This window comes from Delphinus delphis, chromosome 15 (genome assembly GCF_949987515.2).
Source record: "Delphinus delphis chromosome 15, mDelDel1.2, whole genome shotgun sequence".
NCBI lineage: Eukaryota > Metazoa > Chordata > Mammalia > Artiodactyla > Delphinidae > Delphinus > Delphinus delphis.
In genome coordinates this window covers 51,709,622-51,730,394 of record NC_082697.1, presented here as the reverse complement: position 1 = coordinate 51,730,394, position 20,773 = coordinate 51,709,622, and the positions used below count along the sequence as shown (strand labels likewise).

Below are 20,773 nucleotides of genomic sequence, written 5' to 3'. Positions count from 1 at the left end.
AAGTCAGGCAGCACACCCAGCCCCCAAGCCCCAAGATCTGAGTTCCAGCTCCGCAGGGCCACTCCTCTAAGTTCTGAGTTCTGATAAACCCAACCTGCTTCTGAGTTCTGATAAACCCAACCTTTCCCCCTACTCCCTGTGTGGTCGCTGCTTCCTACAGTTACCACCTCTGTTACCTTAGTGTCTACGTCCCACTGACAAATCAGCATGATCACTGCACCAACCACTTGAGAATAAATTTGAAGTAGGTTGTACAAAAGGCAACACCCTCAAGTCTATCCATTTCCTCTGACGTGTAACTTATACTTCTGGTTTGCTTCAGCCCTTCAGATATCCATTGAAAAGCCAGTTTTCCCCTGTACGTTTAATACTGGGGCTCTCCATATAGTGTCTGTACATCCCTTCCTCACTGAAACATTTTAACTCATTGATACAATTTTTCAACTGACAGCATGCCTTTTTTCCAAGGACTGCTAACCACTTGCCACAGACAGGATCAAATAAATATTCTCACAACCCAGAGAAGTAGCGCGAAGCCTGCACACCATTCCCTTTTCACACATCTGCTGTGGTTTCTCAGCCTAAGGTGGCTGATGGGTGGTCACAGCCAAAGCCAGAGCTGGGCCCCTCAGGCCTCCTACCCAACTTCCTTTCCTCTTGCCACCTCTTGTCTGCCTCTCCTGTGAGGGACTGCCTTACCGGTCAGTTTGGGAACAGCCAGGACTCCTGGGGTCCTGGGTGAGACTGTGCCCATGTCATCGCTGACACCATCACAGGCGAATCCTCGCTTTCACCATCATCAGCTCCAGCCTCCTCGCAGTCCTGCTGCTCGTCCTCGGCTCGGCTTCTGGATAGAGACAAAGAGAAGGACTGAGTGCAGGTCACAGGACACTAGCAATTAACCTGGCTACTCCCTGTGATATGGAAGTTAGCCTGAAGGATTTTGAACTTGTGCCACTCTGTTCTGGCATCTGGAGAAAGCTGTGGTCCTGAAGCTGCTCGGGCATTTCCTGTACACTTGGCCATTCTAGTGGCACTTCTGGAGTTTTTGGTAAATTGGGGATTTACTGAGATTTGCAAGTAAAGGCTGGGTTTCCTGGCAGCCCCAATGCACACCTGCTATCATAGGTTTAAAGTGACTTGCATAGTGATTAAAGTGAAAGAGCTGGATTTTGAACCTGGGTCAGATCAATTTCAAAACCTTTAATTTTTCACTGTCTCTCTCAACACTCTTTCTGGCTAACAATTTCTGTGAAACCTCCAAACACAGACCTTATACTACATGTTCATGCCACGAGGGCAGCCTTGTTGTGGCAGGGGCCATAGGCCCAGCCTCCTGGGGAGGAGGAAGGTACAGTTGAGGTCTCATGTCACACCCATTACCAGCAACTACCTCCCAGGCATGGTGTTGTGCCTGGCACAAGATTAAGAGCTAGTTATTACACAGTATAGATTAGACATGGTTCCCAAGAAATTTTTACAGCCAAAAGTGAGAAAAAGCAAAAAGAGACCCATTAAAAAGACAGAAAAGGAGACCCATCAGAGATCTCACTTGTTATACAGGATGGTCAAAAGGTACCCCTTCCATCGAGGCATGGTACGTGTGGCTGGGCAGAGAGTCAGGACCCCAGTGCCGCACCTGATAGTGGCAGTCTTATAGGTCTAAACTAAGATCCGGCCCTCTGCCTTGTATGGCAGCAGGTCACCATGTAAGCCCCTAGACCTGATTCATACATGACCCTTCTAAGAGCTATCACGGAATGAAGTTTTCTGAAGGGAGAACCAGAGGGAACGACAAAGCCTCTATATGGAACTGAGCTGCCTCAGAACCACAACTGCGTCCCAAATCACTAGCTTCCTGCTCCCAACTGTGGTCATGACCGAACGATAAGGTTACGTCTCTGATGGATGGCACAGGCACGGACAACCTCTCATTCCTGGATTCTTCCTGCCTCTCCCCTTTCCAGCCTGAGACTCTGTTCTTCAAATAGGTGGGTTGTTCTTTAAGGCCCCAGGGTCTGAGTGGTCTGAGCATAGCTCTGCCTCTTCTCTTGGGAAAGCCCCTGAGGATGGGCTTCATGGTCTCCAATAGAAGCCTGGTAACTGCCCCCCTCCCCGCCATAACCCCGGTTGCTGGCTCTTCTTGGAGCACAAACACCATCACCTGGAAATAAACCCCACCAATGGACACCCTACCTCCCCCGCCAAAGATCATCATATGGGCCCAGGGAGGAAAAGTATAGGAACGGAGATTCCTGCAAAGCCAGAGTTAGAAACTTGATTGAGGAATATGATGTGTGTGGCTGAGCAGAACAGCAGAGAGTGCTTCCAAGTCCTGTGTGCTCAGGGCAGTGCTGGGAGGTCTGGGGAAGCCCCTGCCCAGGGCCCCACAGCGCTGTTATATCTTGCAGCACTACTATCAGTCCTCAGTAGGTCCCAGTCTGGCCCTCTCCTGACCAGAAATCCGGTTTTGTTTATCTGTTTTGTGAGAGGTGTGACCCAGACCCTGAGGACGTAACCAAAGTTCCCACAGCTAGCTGAGCGTTACAATCCCTCTGTCTTCAACAGGCATGTCAAGAACCAGAAGACTCTCGTTTACAGAGAGTTATAACCTGCAGAGGAGAAAGCCTGAGTTCTACAGGGACAAATACTTCCCTTCCTTTATTCTTGGCAGCTGAGACCTACTGAAAGCTCGGTGATTGATGAGGGTCCAAACTCTCTCTCCACCCACCCTCCTTCCTTCAAAGGGGAAAGAAAATCTGTTCTCTTAAAAGCTGGCATGGACACCAATAATGAAAACAAACAAGTGCTTGACAAGCAACAGCTAAATCAAGTTTTTCCACCTTGTTCCAACTGCTTGTCCCCTAACCCAGGCCCTCTCCAACCTGATCCCATTTCTCTTTCCTTACTCCCCTTCTCACCATTGCCTTCGTCTCCTGGGTTCTCACTCTAAATGCTGCACCAAGGTCACTGCCTTCTCAACGCTTCCTGGATGATGCACCCTCATCCAGGCTTGGATCTTCCTATGCAGAAAGGAAGACGTGTCGGGAATTGCTTCAGCTCCAGGATCTTCTCGTTGATGTAGTTTGGGCTGCAGCCATCATAAGCACAGCTCCCAGAGCTAGCTGAAAGCTTGTGAGTGAGGCCCAGCAGTTGCCAATATCGTGAGAGTCTGAAGAGCTGGTGGGAGACCTCCAAGTTGCCAACCTCTCTGAGATGTCAGAACCTGCCATCAGCCACCTGAGAGGATGTGAGTAATGAAGACAAATTCAACTGAGGCTCATGTGTTCTCAAATGTAGTTCCTACAATATGGAGAATCACTTCCAGCTAGGCCTCTCCAATAAGAACTTCATTTCTACTTCACTTTGCTAAGTTTGGGTGAGAAGGTATAGTTTTTTTTGTTTTGTTTTGTTTTTTGCGGTACGCGGGCCTCTCACTGTTGTGGCCTCTCCAGCTGCGGAGCACAGGCTCCGGACGCGCAGGCTCAGTGGCCATGGCTCATGGGACCAGCGCTCCGCAGCACGTGGGATCTTCCCGGACTGGGCACAAATCCGCGTCCCCTGCATCGGCAGGCGGACTCTCAACCACTGCGCTCCCATTCAAGTCAGACAGTGTCCTAATGGAAATCTCACAGACTTTGTCAGGTGGATCCAGTTTCCAGTGCCAGCTCAACTCCTCATTAACTGATGTGGGGCAAAATACTCAACTTCTCTAAGCTGCTTTTTCTCATCTGAGCATAACTATACCAATCCTGCAGCATACAGAAAAAGATTAGAAATGCTATTTGTAAAGCATCTGGCCAGTGCTTGGCACTTACAAGATGCAGAGTAAATGGTCTGTGGTGATAATAACAGAAGCTCTATCTTACAGGAACTTCTTTATAGCATATCTCACTACTTGATATATATTTATTGGTTTCATGTCTGTCATCCCTACAAGAATGTAAGGTTCTTGGAGAGCAGGTAATTTGTTTTGTTCATTGCTGAATCACAGCACCTTGAATAGTGTCTCATGCAAAATAAATATTTTGCAAAGGAATGAAAGGGTGAAAAAAGACAAGGAAGTCTGGGTCTTTAGACCTGATTGACTGCTTAAAGTACTTAAGCATTGTAAATAATATGAAAGGAGGCGAAGACTGGTCTCTGGCTGAGACGTCTCTGAGATCTGTCTCCCCTTCGTTTCCACTTCTATCGCTCTAAGGTTGCATTTCTGAACTTCAGCACTATTTTTTGTTGTTGTTTTAAAGCTCAGGTTTTTGTTTTTTGGCTATGCTGTGCAGCACGCAGGATCTTAGTTCACCGACCAGGGATCGAACCCCTGCCCCCTGCAGTGGAAGTGTGGAGTCCTAACTGCTGGACCTCCAGGGAATTCCCTTGAACTTCAGCACTACAGTATTGACATTTGGGGCCAGACAGGTCTTTGTTGTCTGTGTGGGTCGGGGTGGGGGGTTGGGGGGGTGTCCTATGCATTGTAGGATGTTTAGCTGCACCCCTTGTCTCCACCCACTAGATGTCAGGAGCACCTGTCAGTTATGACAAGACTACTCCAGATTTTGCCAAATATCTTTGGGGGGTCAAAATCTTCCCTGGTTGAGAACCCCTGGTCAGGGACACACCATTAGGCCAGGCTGGTACAAGAGTCTTCCATCTATCTACCTGATCTTCCTACAAAGCAGATCTGGATCTCTTGACTTTCTACAAATCTAATTCAATTGTGTAAACTGCTCTGCTCAAAAGCCTTCAAGACTTCCTAATACCACTGAAATAAGTCAAGATCTCCTAACTTGCAAAGGCTCTCCCTGGATTCTAGATCTAACCTACTGCTCCAGTCTCACTGCGCACTCTCCTACACATGGTCTACAATCCAGCACAGGTGAACTGGTCCCACGTCGTGGAACAGGCTCTCTGCTTTCCATAGTGTCTTTGCCCTCTAACCTTTTCCCAAGACCTGATTTCATTCTTTCCAGAGAAACTGAACACCAGGGGCTGCCAATCTCCATTCCTCCCAAGCTAGGGAGGAAGGGCACCTAAGCCTAGAAATTAGAAATACGGTAAATTTTATGTTCTCATGAGTGGAGTCCATCAAAGAAGACAAAAAACCCACTGGAAGAGGATTGGTAACAGCACCATCACCACCTTCTTGACGCTTCCTTGACGCTCTGAACTCCTCGGCCCTGTCTGTAACTCTTTCTCAGGGAGCCTTCTCTTACTCCACCTAACACCAGAACTTGTTTCTGCAAGTTTATCTACTCCACAGTTCGGGAGCTCTCTGAGTGCAAGGAGCATGTCTGAGCTGTGTTCGTGTCCTCACTGCCCAACACAAGGGCGCACAAGGACGCGATAGGGCCTCGGTGAACCAGTGTTTTATTCACGTAAAGCACAAGGGTAAAAGGCTCTCCGCCTTTCAAAGCACACTTCACGGGGAAAGAGAGCGGACAGGAGCCTCCAAAGGGCGACAGGTCCCGTACACCAGCCTACCATGTTCCCAGGCCTCTCCAAACAGAGGGAGGAAGCACCGGGTCACGGCCACTGAGAGCCTTCCCGTCACAAGACCCAGGACATCATGAGAGCCTCAGGGGAGAGGGCGGAGCCGCGGAGCTCCAGCCCGCCCCGCCGCGAAAAGCCTCAAACGCGCGACTCACCCACCTGGTCGCATTTCCCAGAGCGCGCGGCCTGAAGCTGCCGCGGGGCAGGCCGGGACTTCCAGAAAGCCTGACGAATGCGCAAGGGCTAAGCCGGAAAACAGCGTCGCCGGATACGCACAACCCTCCCCAGCTGGTTCCGCCCCCCCGCTAATCGACAGCAGTCTTCCCCAATGAGGAGACGGGTTCCCCGTTTGCGTCATAACCTGGACCAATAACGCTGTTCGAAAACCTGGGGCCCTGGATCTGGACGTTTGTTAATCCCTCCTATTGGTTACTGCTGCTGTTCTGCTCGACAGGATGTTCCACTTCTCTTACTTGGAAGGGTCTTTGTACCAGGCCTACCCAGACTCATACCCTACTTACAGATGAGACAATGACAGTATCAAAAATACGTAACGCTTACTATATGTTTGGCACAGTTTTATACACGTACACAGTAACTTATCCTCACACCAATCCTATGAAGCCAGTACTATTACCGTCCTCCAGACGAGAAAACTGCGACAGTTTAAGTGACTGTCTAATCACAGAAGTAGGACTAGAACTCGCTTCTAACCCAATGCTTTTCTTCCCTCTGTTTTAATTTTTTCATATTCCACAAGTATCGCAAAACATTCTCATTTAAAAATGAAGCCTCTCATCCCTTAACTCCCAAGTTACACTCCCTCTCCAGAGGAAATAACTGTCATTAGTGTGTATGTCTTGCTGGATCTTAATCTGTAATTTTGTCTACTTAGTATATCTTACAAGTTTTTCTGTTTCAATATATCAACCTCACCTTTTTTTTTTTAAACTCCTGTGTTTGGCATTTACCATTATGTGTTCAATCTTCAATCATTTCCCTTTTGATGGACATTCAAATACTTTCCTAATTTTCGTGTGTGTGTGTCTGTGTGTGTGTCTGTGTGTGTGTGTGTGTGTGATTCTGGATTGGGATATTCTGAATATATTCTGAAGAGGGAGCTCATGGGTTGGGATAAGAGTGTGTGGGAAAGAAAAGTGGAGGCTCTCTCTGCCTTTATTCTGGCCCCACTTCATCCATCCATCATTTATAAACAATCTGGTTGCACAGTGAGAGTAGTACTCCATCAGGATATAAATGGAGGGAGCTGGGATGTGATATAGACTGATAAACCTCCTTAGGGTAAGTATACCATCTTTGATTAAGTACAACACTGAGCAGTTTTCTCTAAGCACTCGCACATGCACTATCTACTTTGATCCTTACATTGTTCCTGCCATTTACTATATCCACATTTCAGATGATGAAACAGAGTGCTAGAGAGGGTTAATAAAACATAAGCCTGGGACATCTTGATGTGGCGGAAAGCAAGGAAATGCTCAAGGAATATGGGGACAAGTCAAAAAACACAAAAGCCAGTTTGAATGGACTCCCAGTGATGAAACAAGGGACAAAAATATAATGATATTAAGAAGTTATAAACCATAGAATAGAATAGGAAACATTGATTCTGTAAGATGTAAATAAATAAAAGATTAAATTGAGTTTCATTAGTATCAGGATATTTAAGTAGTTTCAAAGTATTTCCCTGTAAAATGCTTATTAATTACAAAATAGGAAATAATGGAAAAGCCTAGCAGACACCACCTTCATTTAGTGATCCAAGTAGCATCACTAGTAATGGGAGACATTGAAATTTACAACACCTGTCTTAGTCTGAAGACATTGAAATTTACACCACCTGTCTTAGTCTGCTTAGGCTGCCATAACTAAATACCACAGATTGAGTGACTTAAACAATAGGAATTAATTTTCTCACAATTATGGAGCCTGGAAACCCAAGATTAAGGTTCTGGCAGGATTCAGTTTCTGGTGAGGGCTCGTTCCTGGCTTGCAGAAGGCTGCTTTGTCTACAGTTGGCCTTTCCTTTGACTGTGTGTGGAGAGAGAAAGATCTCCCTCTCCTTCTTCTCTTTGTAAGGTCACCAATCCCATCAGATGAGGGGCACACCCTTATGATACCACTTAACCCTAATTACCTCCTAAAGGCTCTATGTTCAAATACAATTAATTACATTGGGGTTTAGGGTTTCAATATATGAATTTTCAGGTGGGGTACAAATTCAGTCCATAGCACCACCTGACAGCATACGATAAGAAGAATGCAACATCACATGTGTGGAATTCCTGACAAAGATGACCTGAATCTAACTATGAGGAAAAAACTGAAATTGAGCTATGTTCTACTAAATAACTGGATGATCTTTTAAAGTGTCAGGGTCACGAAAGTCAAGAAAAGACAGAGGAACAATTTCAGACTGACAGAGACTAAGGAGACATGACAACTACATGCAATGTGTAATTTTGAACAGAATCCTTTTGCTATGAAATGCATTGTTGGGACAACTGGCAAAAGCTGAATGGGGTCTCAGGATTAAATAATATAATGTATTGATGTTCATTTAGTAATTTTGATGGCTACATGGTGGTCCTGTAGGAGAACGTCCTTGTTTGTTAGAGATACACAGTAAAATATTTGGGGAAGACAGAGTATCATGCTGTCAACTTACTCTCAAATGATCCAGGGAGAGAAAGTCCTTTATATCATGCTTCCAACATTTCTGTAAGTTTGTGATTATTACACAAAGAAAAAAATTTGGAAAAGGCACAAGTTTTAGAGTCAAGAGTACTTGGGTTTGATTCCCAGACCTACCACTGTGTACTGGGAGCACATTTCCTCTTGTGCTCCAATGTCCTCATCTTAAAATGGGGATGGTGTAGGTTGTTGTGAGGATTAAAGGAGTTGATCCTATAAAGGGTTTAGATTGTTACATAGCCCAGGATAAGTACTCAGTAAAGTTGATGTGCTCAACCCATCTATATAGTCAAATAAACTGGATTTCTCCACCCAATCGTTAATGGAGTGTCCAAATTAGCCTGTAATTTAGCATTCACATACTAGAGCATAAGCTCACCAAGCCAAAGCCACTTTCCAATTCTTATTTCTCACCATCTCCTTTATTCCAACATCTCCTAACCACAGCCATGTAATTGAAACTGAAGTCTGTGAAGACGGAAAAAGGACTGACTCCCTTCATTGACAGGTTCAAAATTTAGTCATTGCACTCACTTTGCTAGGATACAGGGCAAGGTGGGACTTGGACAGACTCTGTGAAAGGCTCTAAGAGACGGGCTCTTAAATTCACTTAAATCTAATGACCACACTAGCATATTCAAATTCTCTACATTTATATTTTACTAAGGTTGGTGAACCTTCTATAGTTCTTGGTACATCTTTTGTTTTGCATTTTTTTGAATATCCAACTGAATAAGACACAAAACATATTTTTTCTTCTGAAACCCTAGAAATGGAACGTCAAAGTCCTTAATAACAAGGAGCTTTCCTCACATTTAATGGCTTTTTTCCCAATTTTTGACTTTGTTTCAAGCACACCACTGAGAATGGAAGATGAATATGTGTACACTTTGATGATGGCGTATGTGATCCCCATGATGCATTCATGTCCCAAGCTTTTTCTCCTCCCTGTAATTCTCTGTGTCTTACTATGCCCCTAAATGCAAGTTAGATTCAAAACGTCCTGTACTTTCCGTAGGGAGACTCTGCAAAACTCTGAAGTGTCTGAAGAACGCCTGTCTATTTTCTTCCTATTTTCCCCCAAGTAATTTTGCAATTTAAACGAATTAGCTAGGGGATATCTCCTTGGAAAATACAATTCTCATAAATTAATCAACTGGCATTCTGGTGTGTATATCAACTTAGGAGTTTAGTCATTGTGATTCTACCTCCTGAGAACTTCATCTAATCTGAGTGTGCTGATCAATAAAACTTTTGAGCCTGCACGACTCTGGACTTTGATGAGCTCACCAAGATTATGCTGCTAGGTGGCTAGTCCTGGAGACATACTTCAGTATTACTGGGTAAGGAACAGAGACAATAGGTCATGGTTCTGATCTACAACTAGAAAAACAAATTCAGGCTGGGACAATATAACTAGATGTCTTTGGGGAGGCATTATGCAAATGTGGAAAGAGGGGAAACGTCATTGTTTGTTCAGCATTGTCCAAGTGACAGGATGACCCCAAAGTGGCAAATATGAAAATGGTTCATGTGACATTTTTAGTTCCTAGTGTGAAAAAGGGAGATTCATGGGGCTTGTTAATTAATTCAACTCACTAAGTATTGAGCATCTACTATGTATAAGGCATGTGTTTAGGTGCTGTGAAGGACACAAGACTCTTTAGAAAGTAGCCCTAAAATCATTGATCATCTTTTCTCTGGTAATGCAGTTGCCAGGTAACTTTCTCATATCAACCCAGCTTCTCTCCCTGGGGAAAGAACATATGAACTGCAGTGGCAGGTGTGGATTCCCCTGGCAATTCTAGTGATGTGAAGAATCACGTACTGGCATTCTAATTCCAATACCTGAGTTCTTTGGTAAGTCATGGCGTGCTGGACTGATTGCTGAATTTTAGAAACTTTAGGGGTGAAAGACTAGATCATGAGGCAGAGGAAATGCTTTACAAATGGATGATCTTTCCTGGGCTCTTAAACTTGCTTAAGGAATCTCAGAGCATTCCATAATCCACTGACCATACTAGCATATCCAAATACTGGTAGCAAATCTGATGGCTGGGACTTTGGTGAGGAAATGATTTAATTAATTAATTAATTAATTTTTTGGCTATGTGGCATGCGGGATCTTAGTTCCCCGACAAGGGATCAAACCTGCACTCCCTGCAGTGGAAGCGTGGAGTCTCAACCACTGGACAGCCAGGGAAGTCCCAGTGAGAAAATAATTTAAATAAAACTATTTAATTAAAAGAAAAGTGGTCTTGGGAATTCCCCAGCAATTCAGTGGTTAGGACTCCAGGCTTCCACTGCAGGGGGCACTGGTTTGATCCCTGGTCGAGAAACTAAGATCCCACAAGCCGGAGGGCACGGCCAAAAAGAAAAGGAAAATGGTCTTCTTACCATTTCCTTTTTAAATTTAATTTTATTTGCTTTTTATACAGCAGGTTCTTATTAGTTATCCATTTTGTACATATTAGTGTATACATGTCAATCCCAATCTCCCAATTCATCACACTGCCATGACACCCCGCCCAACGCCACTCTCCCCCCTTGGTGTCCATATGTTTGTTCTCTGCATCTGTGTCTCAATTTCTGCCCTGCAAACCAGTTCATCTGAACCATTTCTCTAGGTTCCACATATGTGCGTTAATATATTTGTTTTCTCTTTCTGACTTACTTCACTCTGTATGACAGTCTCAGGATCTATCCACATCTCTACAAATGACCTGATTTCATTCTTTTATGGCTAATATTCCATTGTATATATGTACCACATCTTCTTTATCCATTCATCTGTCGATGGGCATTTAGGTTGCTTCCATGTCCTGGCTATTGTAAATAGTGCTGCAGTGAATATTGGGTGCATGTGTCTTTTTGAATTATGGTTTTCTCTGGGTATATACCCAGTGGTGGGATTGCTGGGTCATATGGTAACTCTATTTTTAGTTTTTTAAGGAACCTCCACGCTGTTCTCCATAGTGGCTGTATCGATTTACATTCCCACCAACAGTGCAAGAAGGTTCCCTTTTCTCCACACCCTCTCCAGCATTTGTTGTTTGCAGATTTTCTGATGATGCCCATTCTAACTGGTGTGAGGTGATACTTCATAATAGTTTTGATTTGCATTTCTCTAATAATTAGTGATGTTGAGCAGCTTTTCATGTGCTTCTTGGCCATTGTATGTCTTCTTTGGAGAAATGTCTTCTTTGGAGAAATGTCTATTTAGGTCTTCTGCCCATTTTTGGACTGAGTTGTTTGCTTTTTAATGTTGAGCTGCATGAGCTGTTTACATATTTTGGAGATTAATCCTTTGTCTGTTGATTCATTTGCAAATATTTTCTCCCATTCTGAGGGTTGTCTTTTCATCTTGTTTGTAGTTTCCTTTGCTGTGCAAAAACTTTTTTTGTGTGTGTGTGTGCAAAAACTTTTAAGTTTCATTAGGTCCCATTTGTTTATTTTTGTTTTTATTTCCATCACTCTAGGAGGTGGATCAAAAAAGATCTTGCCATGATTTACGTCAAAGAGTGTTCTTCCTATGTTTTCCTCTAAGAGTTTTATAGTCTCCAGTCTTACATTTAGGTCTCTAATCCATTTTGAGTTTATTTTTGTGTACGGTGTTAGGGAGTGTTCTAATTTCATTCTTTTACATGTAGCTGTCCAGTTCTCCCAGCACCACTTATTGAAGAGACTGTCTTTTCTCCATTGTATATCCTTGCCTCCTTTGTCATAGATTAGTTGACCATATGTGCGTGGGTTTATCTCTGGGCTTTCTATCCTGTTCCATTGATCTATATTTCTGTTTTTGTGCCAGTACCATATTGTCTTGATTACTGTAGCTTTGTAGTATAGTCTGAAGTCTGGGAGCATGATTCCTCCAACTCCAATTTTTTCCCTCAAGACTGCATTGGCTATTCAGGGTCTTTTGTGTCTCCAAACAAATTTTAAGATTTTTTTTCTTGTTCTGTAAAAAATACCATTGGTAATTTGATAGGGATTGCATTGAATCTGTAGATTGCTTTGGTTAGTATAGTCATTTTCACAATATTGATTCTTCCAATCCAAGATCATGGTATATCTCTCCATCTGTTGGTATCATCTTTAATTTCTTTCATCAGTGTCTTATAGTTTTCTGCATACAGGTCTTTCGTCTCCCTAGGTAGGTTTACTCCTAGGTATTTTATTCTTTTTGTTGCAGTGGTAAATGGGAGTGTTTCCTTAATTTCTCTTTCAGATTTTTCATCATTAGTATATAGGAATGCAAGACATTTCTGTGCATTAATTTTGTATCCTGCACCTTTACCATATTCATTGATTAGCTCTAGTAGTTTTCTGGTGGCGTTTTTAGGATTTTCTATGTATAGTATCATGTCATCTACAAACAATGACAGTTTTACTTCTTCTTTTCCAATTTGTATTCCTTTTATTTCTTTTTCTTCTCTAATTGCTGTGGCTAGGACTTCCAAAACTATACTGAATAATAGTGGTGAGAGTGGACATCCTTGTCTTGTTCCTGATCTTAGAGGAAATGCTAGAGGAAATGCTTTCATTTTTAACCATTGAGAATGATGTTTGCTGTGGGTTTGTCATATATGCCCTTTTTATGTTGAGGTAGGTTCCCTCTATGCCCACTTTCTGGTGAGTTTTTATAATAAATGGGTGTTGAATTTTGTCAAAAGCTTTTTCTGCATCTATTGAGATGATCATATGGTTTTTCTTCTTCAATTTGTTAATATGGTGTATCACATTGATTGTGTATATTGAAGAATCTTTGCATCTCTGGGATAAATCCCACTTGATCATGGTGTATGATCCTTTTAATGCGTTGTTGGATTCTGTTTGCTAGTATTTTATTGAGGATTTTTGCATCTATATTCATCAGTGATATTGGTCTGTAATTTTCTCTTTTTGTAGTATCTGTGTCTGGTTTCGGTATCAGGGTGATGGTGGTCTCATAGAATGAGTTTGGGAGTGTTCCTTCCTCTGCAATTTTTTAGAAGAGTTTGAGAAGGATGGGTGTTAGCTCTTCTCTAAATGTTTGATAGAATTCACCTGTGAAGCCATCTGGGCCTGGACTTTTGTGTGTTGGAAGATTTTTAATCACAGTTTCAATTTCATTACTTGTGATCGGTCTGTTCATATTTTCTATTTCTTCCTGGTTCAGTCTTGGAAGGTTATACCTTTCTAAGAATTTGTCCATTTCTTCCAGGCTGTCCACTTTATTGGCATAGAGTTCCTTGTAGTAGTCTCTTAGGATGCTTTATATTTCTGCGGTGTCTGTTGTAACTTGTCCTTTTTCATTTCTAATTTTAATGATTTGAGTCTTCTCCCTTTTTTTCTTGATGAGTCTGGCTAATGGTATATCAAGTTTGTTTATCTTCTCAAAGAACCAGCTTTTAGTTTTATTGATCTTTCCTATTGTTTTGTTTCTATTTCATTTATTTCTGCTCTGATTTTATGATTTCTTTCCTTCTACTAACTTTGGGGTTATTTTGTTCTTCTTTCTCTAGTTCCTTTAGGTATAAGGTTAGATTGTTTATTTGAGATGTTTGTTGTTTGTTGAGATAGGATTGTATTGCTATAAACTTCCCTCTTAGAATTGCTTTTGCTGCATCCCATAGGTTTTGAATCATGTTTTCATTGTCATTTGTCGCTAGGTATTTTTTGATTTCCTCTTTGATTTCTTCAGTGATCTCTTGGTTATTTCGTAAAATATTGTTTAGCCTCCATGTGTTTGTGCTTTCTACTTTTTTTCCCTGTAATTGATTTCTAATCTCATAGCATTATGGTCAGAAAAGATACTTAATATGATTTCGATTTTCTTAAATTTACTGAGGCTTGATTTGTGACCCAAGATGTGATCTATCTTGGAGAATGTTCTGTGCGCATTTGAAAAGAAAGTGTAATCTGCTGTTTTTGGATGGAATGTCCTATAGATATCAATTAAATCTATGTGGTCTATTGTGTCATTTAAAGCTTGGGTTTCCTTATTAATTTTCTGTTTGGATGATCTGTCCATTGGTGTAAGTGAGGTGTTAAAGTCCCCCACTATTATTGTGTTACTGTCGATTTCTTCTTTTATAGCTGTTAGCAGTTGCCTTATGTATTGAGGTGCTCCTATGTTGGGTGCATATATATTTATAATTGTTATATCTTCTTCTTGGATTGATGTCTTGATCATTATGTAGTGTCCTTCCTTGTCTCTTGTAACATTCTGTATTTTAAAGTCTATTTTATCTGATATGAGTATTGCTACTCCAGCTTTCTTTTGATATCCATTTGCATGGAATATCTTTTTCCATCCCCTCACTTTCAGTCTGTATGTGTCCCTAGGTCTGAAGTGGGTCTCTTGTAGACAGCATATATATGGGTCTTGTTTTTGTATCCATTCAGCAAGCCTGTGTCTTTTGGTTGGAGGATTTAATCCATTCACGTTTAAGGTAATTATCAATATGTATGTTCCTATTACCACTTTCTTAATTGTTTTGGGTTTGTTTTTGTAGGCCCTTTTCTTCTTTTGTGTTTCCCACTTAGAGAAGTTCCTTTAGCATTTGTTGTAGAGCTGGTTTGGTGGTGCTGAATTCTCTTAGCTTTTGGTTGTCTGTAAAGCTTTTGATTTCTCCATCGAATCTGAATGAGATCCTTGCTGGGTAGAGTAATCTTGGTTGTAGGTTCTTCCCTTTCATCACTTTAAATATGTCATGCCACTCCTTTCTGGCTTGTAGAGTTTCTGCTGAGAAATCAGCTCTTAACCTTATGGGAGTTCCCTTGTATATTATTTGTCATTTTTCCCTTGCTGCTTTCAATAATTTTTCTGTGTCTTTAATTTTTGCCAATTTGATTACTATGTCTCAGTGTGTTTCCTTGGGTTTATCCTTTATGGGACTCTTTGCGCTTCCTGGACTTGGGTGGCTATTTCCTTTCCCATGTTAGGGAAGTTTTCGACTATAATCTCTTCAAATATTTTCTCTGGTCCTTTCTCTGTCTCTTCTCATTCTGAGACCCCTATAATGTGAGTGTTGTTGCATTTAATGTTGTCCCAGAGGTCTCTTAGGCTGTCTTTATTTCTTTTTTCTTTATTCTGTTCCGCAGAGGTGAATTCCTCCTTTCTGTCTTCCAGGTCACTTATCTGTTCTTCTACCTCAGTTATTCTGCTATTGATTCCTTCTGGTGTAGTTTTCATTTCAGTTATTGTATTGTTCATCTATGTTTGTTTGTTCTTTAATTCTTCTAGGTCTTTTTTAAACATTTCTTACATCTTCTTGATCTTTGCCTCCATTCTTTTTGGAGGTCCTGGATCATCTTCACTATCATTATTCTGAATTCTTTTTCTGGAAGGTTACCTATCTCCACTTCATTTAGTTGTTTTTCTGGGGTTTTATCTTGTTCCTTCATCTGGTACATAACCCTCTGCCTTTTCATCTTGTCTATCTTTCTGAATGTGGTTTTTGTTCCACAGGCTGTAGGATTGTAGTTCTTCTTGCTTCTGCTGTCTGCCCTCTGGTGGATTAGGTTATCTAAGAGTCTTGTGCAACTTTCCTGATGGGAGCGACTGGTGGTGGGTAGAACTGGCTGTTGCTCTGGTGGCAGAGCTCAGTAAAACTTTAATCCACTTGTCTGCTGATGGGTGGGGCTGGGTTCCCTCGTTGTTGGTTGTTTGGCCTGAGGTGACCCAACCCTGGAGCCTACCTGGGCTCTTTGGTGGGGCTAATGTCGGACTCTGGGAGGGCTCACACCAAGGAGTACTTCCCAGAACTTCTGCTGCCAGTGTCCTTGTCCACATGGTGAGACACAGCCACCCTCTGCCTCTGCAAGAGACCCTCCAACACTAGCAAATAGGTCTAGTTCAGTCTCCTATGGGGGTCACTGCTCCTTCCCCTGGGACCCGATATGCACAGTACTTTGTGTGTGCCCTCCAAGAGTGGAGTCTCTGTTTCTCGCAGTCCCGTCAAAATCCTACAGTCAAATCTCGCCTTCAAAGTCTGATCTTCTGGGAATTCCTTCTCCTGTTGCTGGACCCCCAGGTTAGAAGCCTGACGTGGGGCTCAGAACCTTCACTCCAGTGGGTGGACTTCTGTGGTATAAGTGTTCTCCAGTTTGTGAGTCAACCACCCAGCAGTTATGGGATTTGATTTTATTGTGGTTGTGCCCCTCCTTCTGTCTCATTGTGGCTTCTCCTTTCTCTTTGGATGTGGGGTATCTTTTTTGGTGAGTTCCAGTGTCTTCCTGTTGATGATTGTTCAGCAATTAGTTGTGATTCCAGTGCTCTCGCAAGAGGGAGTGAGAGCACGTCCTTCTACTCCATCATCTTGAACCAATCTCCTTCCTACCATTTCTCATTCAACATTGGATAAGGCAAAAGGGAAAATGGAATGTAGACATAAAATAGAGGTTAAACAAGATGACAGAGGGGCATATGACTGGGAAGTGTGGGTAGATAGACTGAAACATTAAGAAAAGACAAAGAGAGATGGACAAAGATGATGGATGGATAGGGTGCAAAGATGAATTCTTGGGTTTTCAACTGGGGCTAATAAAACCTGGCTTGATTTTATGGAATTATATAAGATACTGCCAAGTGGAGGTGCTTTCTTTAGAAAAGTACAGAATTCTCTAGAAATACAATACATATGTAATATTTATTACACGTAATAAAATGTGGACAGCAGTGACAGTGAACTAAGTCTGTACTAAGTCAACAACCTCTGAGTCATTGATGACACATCTGCCCCGTTATCTGTGGTCCACAGTAGGATATTTGGTAAAGAAGTGTAGAACATTAGAAATAACATTAACGGGCTTCCCTGGTGGCGCAGTGGTTGAGAGTCCGCCTGCCGATGCAGGGGGCACGGGTTCGTGCCCCCGTCCGGGAGGGTCCCATGTGCTGCGGAGCAGCTGGGCCAGTGGACCAGTGGACCATGGCCACTGAGCCTGCGCGTCCGGAGCCTGTGCTCCGCAACGGGAGAGGCCGCAGCGGTGAGAGGTCCGCGTACCGCAAATAAATAAATAAAGATAGAGAACGGACTTGAGGATATGGGGAGGGGGAAGGGTGAGCTGTGACAAAGCGAGAGAGAGGCATGGACATATATACACTACCAAACGTAAGGTAGATAGCTAGTGGGAAGCAGCCGCATAGCACAGGGAGATTAGCTCAGTGCTTTGTGACCACTTGGAGGGGTGGGATAGGGAGGGTAGGAGGGAGGGAGATGCAAGAGGGAAGAGATATGGGAACATATGTACATGTATAACTGATTTCCTTTGTTATAAAGCCGAAACTAACACACCATTGTAAAGCAATTATACCCCAATAAAGATGTTAAAAAAAAAATCCCTTTAACCTCAAAAAAAATAAAAAAAGAAATAACATTAACCATGTACCAACAGCTTAGTGCTGTCAAGAACATGCTTGTACTGTGGTCAGTACTCCTCATGTTCACCTGGCCAGAGAGAATGAGAAAAAGCTTGTAGAGATGAAGAGGTGGTAAATGATAGTTTTCCCTTCCTTCAGCTGACTTCCCCAGCAGCCTCCTCAGCGCCCCCTTCACCTCCTTGTTCCTCAGAGTATAAATGAGAGGGTTCACCATGGGTGTGACCACAGAGTAGAAGAGGGAAATGAATTTGTCCTGGTTGCTGGTCTTAGCTGGAAGCAGATACCCATAGATAGCTGAGCCATAAAAGAGCCATAAAAGAGGAGTACCACCATAAAAGAGCCATAAAAGAGGAGTACCACCACCAGATAAGAGAGGCACGTGTTAAAGGTCTTTCTCTGTCCCTTGGCCGAGTGGATCTTCAGCACTGCCTGAGCTATGTAGCAGTAGGAGATCAGGATGATGCTTAATGGGACAGTGGTGAAGAAGGTGCAGACACCATTGAGACTTGTGTCTCCAGAGGCTAGTTTGATCATGGCGGGCACCTCACACAGGAAGCTGTCCACCCTCTGGTGCCCTCACAAAGGGAGCTGCAGAGTGAAGGTTGACTGGACCACAGAGTTGCCCAAGCCACCCAAACAGGCAATGGCAGCCAGCAGCCAGCAGAGCCAGGGGTTCATGATGGTGCTGTAGTGCAGGGGCCAGCACACCATGACATAGTAGTCAAATGCCATCACCAACAGCAGGATGCACTCAGTAGCCCCTAGCCAGAGGAAAACATTGAGTTGGGTCACACAGCCACCATAGCTGATGGTCTTGTCTGATCCCCACAAGATGATCAGCACTTGGGGGACTGAGCTAGTAGTAAAAGCAAGATCCAGGGAGGAGAAGTTGCTGAGGAAGAAGTACATGGGTGTGTGGAGCCGGGCATCCAGGCTGGAAAGCAGGATCATGGTTGAGTTCCCAAAAAGGGTCAGCAAGTAGGAGAAGAGGATGACTACAAAAAAGATTATCTCCAGCTGGGGATGGTCAGATACACCCATCAGTATAAAGCTCTCCAAGGAGCTGCTGTTGGCCCTTTCCATCTCTGGTTACCTTCAGTCACTTGAGGAATCTGTCCAGGGACAACCAGGAGTAAAGCAAGTGAAGAAGCTACTGGATTAGGTGGATCTGCATCAGTGCAGGTCTGATGTTGCCGACCTTTGTAGTTAAGTACCAATTTAAATTTTATGATTGCAAGGTTTCATTGCAATCCCCAAACACTGTCAGTCCCACAATGAATGGAAACTTTATTCCATCTGAATATCAACATGAGCTATCACAAAATGAAGGAAGTGCTTCACGAAGAACAAAAAGATCAGGGTCTTCAGTTCAACACAGTGATGACCCAAGAAATTCATCTTTGCACCCTGTCCATCCATCATCTTTGTCCATGATGAAGGAGTGTGAACTCCTTCAGTTCAAAAGGGTAGAGGGAGTTGACCATTGGAACTAAATGTGGAAATTCTCAAAAAATACTAATTTCCCCAGCCAAGATTTTGGTATACTCAGGGGAGGGGTGAGCAGACCTGCTGTATTTGGAAGAATTCCCCAAATGTTTCTGATAAATTTCTTCCCTTCTCTTCTATATCCCTTCCCTCCCAAGTGAAAACTCCTGGTCCTGAAAGATGAAGTTTGAGGGAGAAGGTGATGAGTCTATACAATCATGAAAAGAATGGGAAGCATGAATATAGACATATTCACCAAATACAGAAGATACAAACACGTGAGTTAAAAAGAGGTAAATGTAGAACAGAACAAAACTTCATGTAAGCTCAAGTACATGTAGGTGGAACAGGCTAAAGATAGAAACAGGGTCTACCCCAAAAGGAGTTAAATCAGTTACAGGATACCCATAATTAGAAAAGGAAAATAGAAGATTTCAGAGGGGATCCCCGAAAGTTTGAGGTATATGACCACTATGCCCACCTCTAAACCATGGAGTAATTCTTAACATCTCATAAACAAAAATTACCACTTGTTAATAATGGGCCAATTACCATCTCCCTTCATTGGGCAAGACCTAGGCTTTACTGAAGATCACAAACCAAAGCCCATCCCCCTTCTTTGGCTAATAAATAAAAGGATCTGGGCTTCCCTGGTGGCGCAGTGGTTGAGAATCTGCCTGCTAATGCAGGGGACGCGGCTTCAAGCCCTGGTCTGGGAAGATCCCACATGCCGCGGAGCAACTAGGCCCGTGAGCCACAACTACTGAGCCTGCGCGTCTGGAGCCTGTGCTCCGCAGCAAGAGAGGCCGCAATAGTGAGAGGCCCGTGCATCGCGATGAAGAGTGGCCCCCGCTTGCCACAACTAGAGAAAGCCCTCTCACAGAAACGAAGACCCAACACAGCTCAAAATCAATTAATTAATTAATTAATTAATTTTTTTAAAAAAGAAATTCTGACTTCCTAACTGCAAGGAAGTCAGAATTTAAAAATAAATAAATAAATTAAATAAATAAAAGCATCTGAGAAGAAAACAAAAATAGTCTTGGGTCAGCTGTCCTCATCTGGAAGCTGAAGACTGGGAGTAAATGCTCTGCTCTTCCTCTGGATCATGACATGTCCCACAGGAACCCTGGCTGCCACGCCCAAATAGCAGGCTTGATGGGAGTTTCTACTCAAGGGAAGTGTGCATGTGTGCTTATCTGGTTCTGGTGCTCTAGACAGGGACCACTTGGCTACACCTCTTGGCTGAAGACCCTGAGAACTGTCCTTTTCATCAATAAGCAGCAAATATACTGGAGATCCTAATGCTATATCCCACCCAGATGTCAGGCAGGAAATCTTTTCTAATTGTCTGTTTCTTTAGGTCAACAAGGTAGTCCTTCTTTTGAGTCAGGGATGATAAAGATTTCAGAGCACTTTTCAACCCTCCTTCATACCTCTATCGAATACCTTGAGAAGAGGTGACTACTTAGGGCTTCCCTGGTGGCACAGTGGTTAAGAATCCACCTGCCAATGCTGGGAACACGGGTTCGAGCCCTGGTCTGGGAAGACCCCACATGCCGCAGAGCAACTAAGGCCATGCGCCACAACTACTGAACCTGCACTCTAGAGCCCGCAAGCCACAGCTAGTGAAGCCTGCGCGCCTGGAGCCCGTGCTCCGCAACAAGAGAAGCCACCGCAATGAGAAGCCCGCGCCACAATGGAAGAGTAGCCCCCGCTCAC

General features: G+C 43.3%; 1 protein-coding gene across 1 annotated transcript; it reads right to left on the bottom strand.

Moving 5' to 3' along the window:
• Window positions 1–702: 702 nt before the first annotated feature.
• OR2C1 (olfactory receptor family 2 subfamily C member 1) lies at window positions 703–18,649 on the bottom strand. The gene is given in 3 exon segments (XM_060030999.1): window positions 703–847; window positions 17,710–17,860; window positions 17,902–18,649. Coding segments are annotated over 3 exon segments (1,044 nt in total).
• Window positions 18,650–20,773: the final 2,124 nt, after the last annotated feature.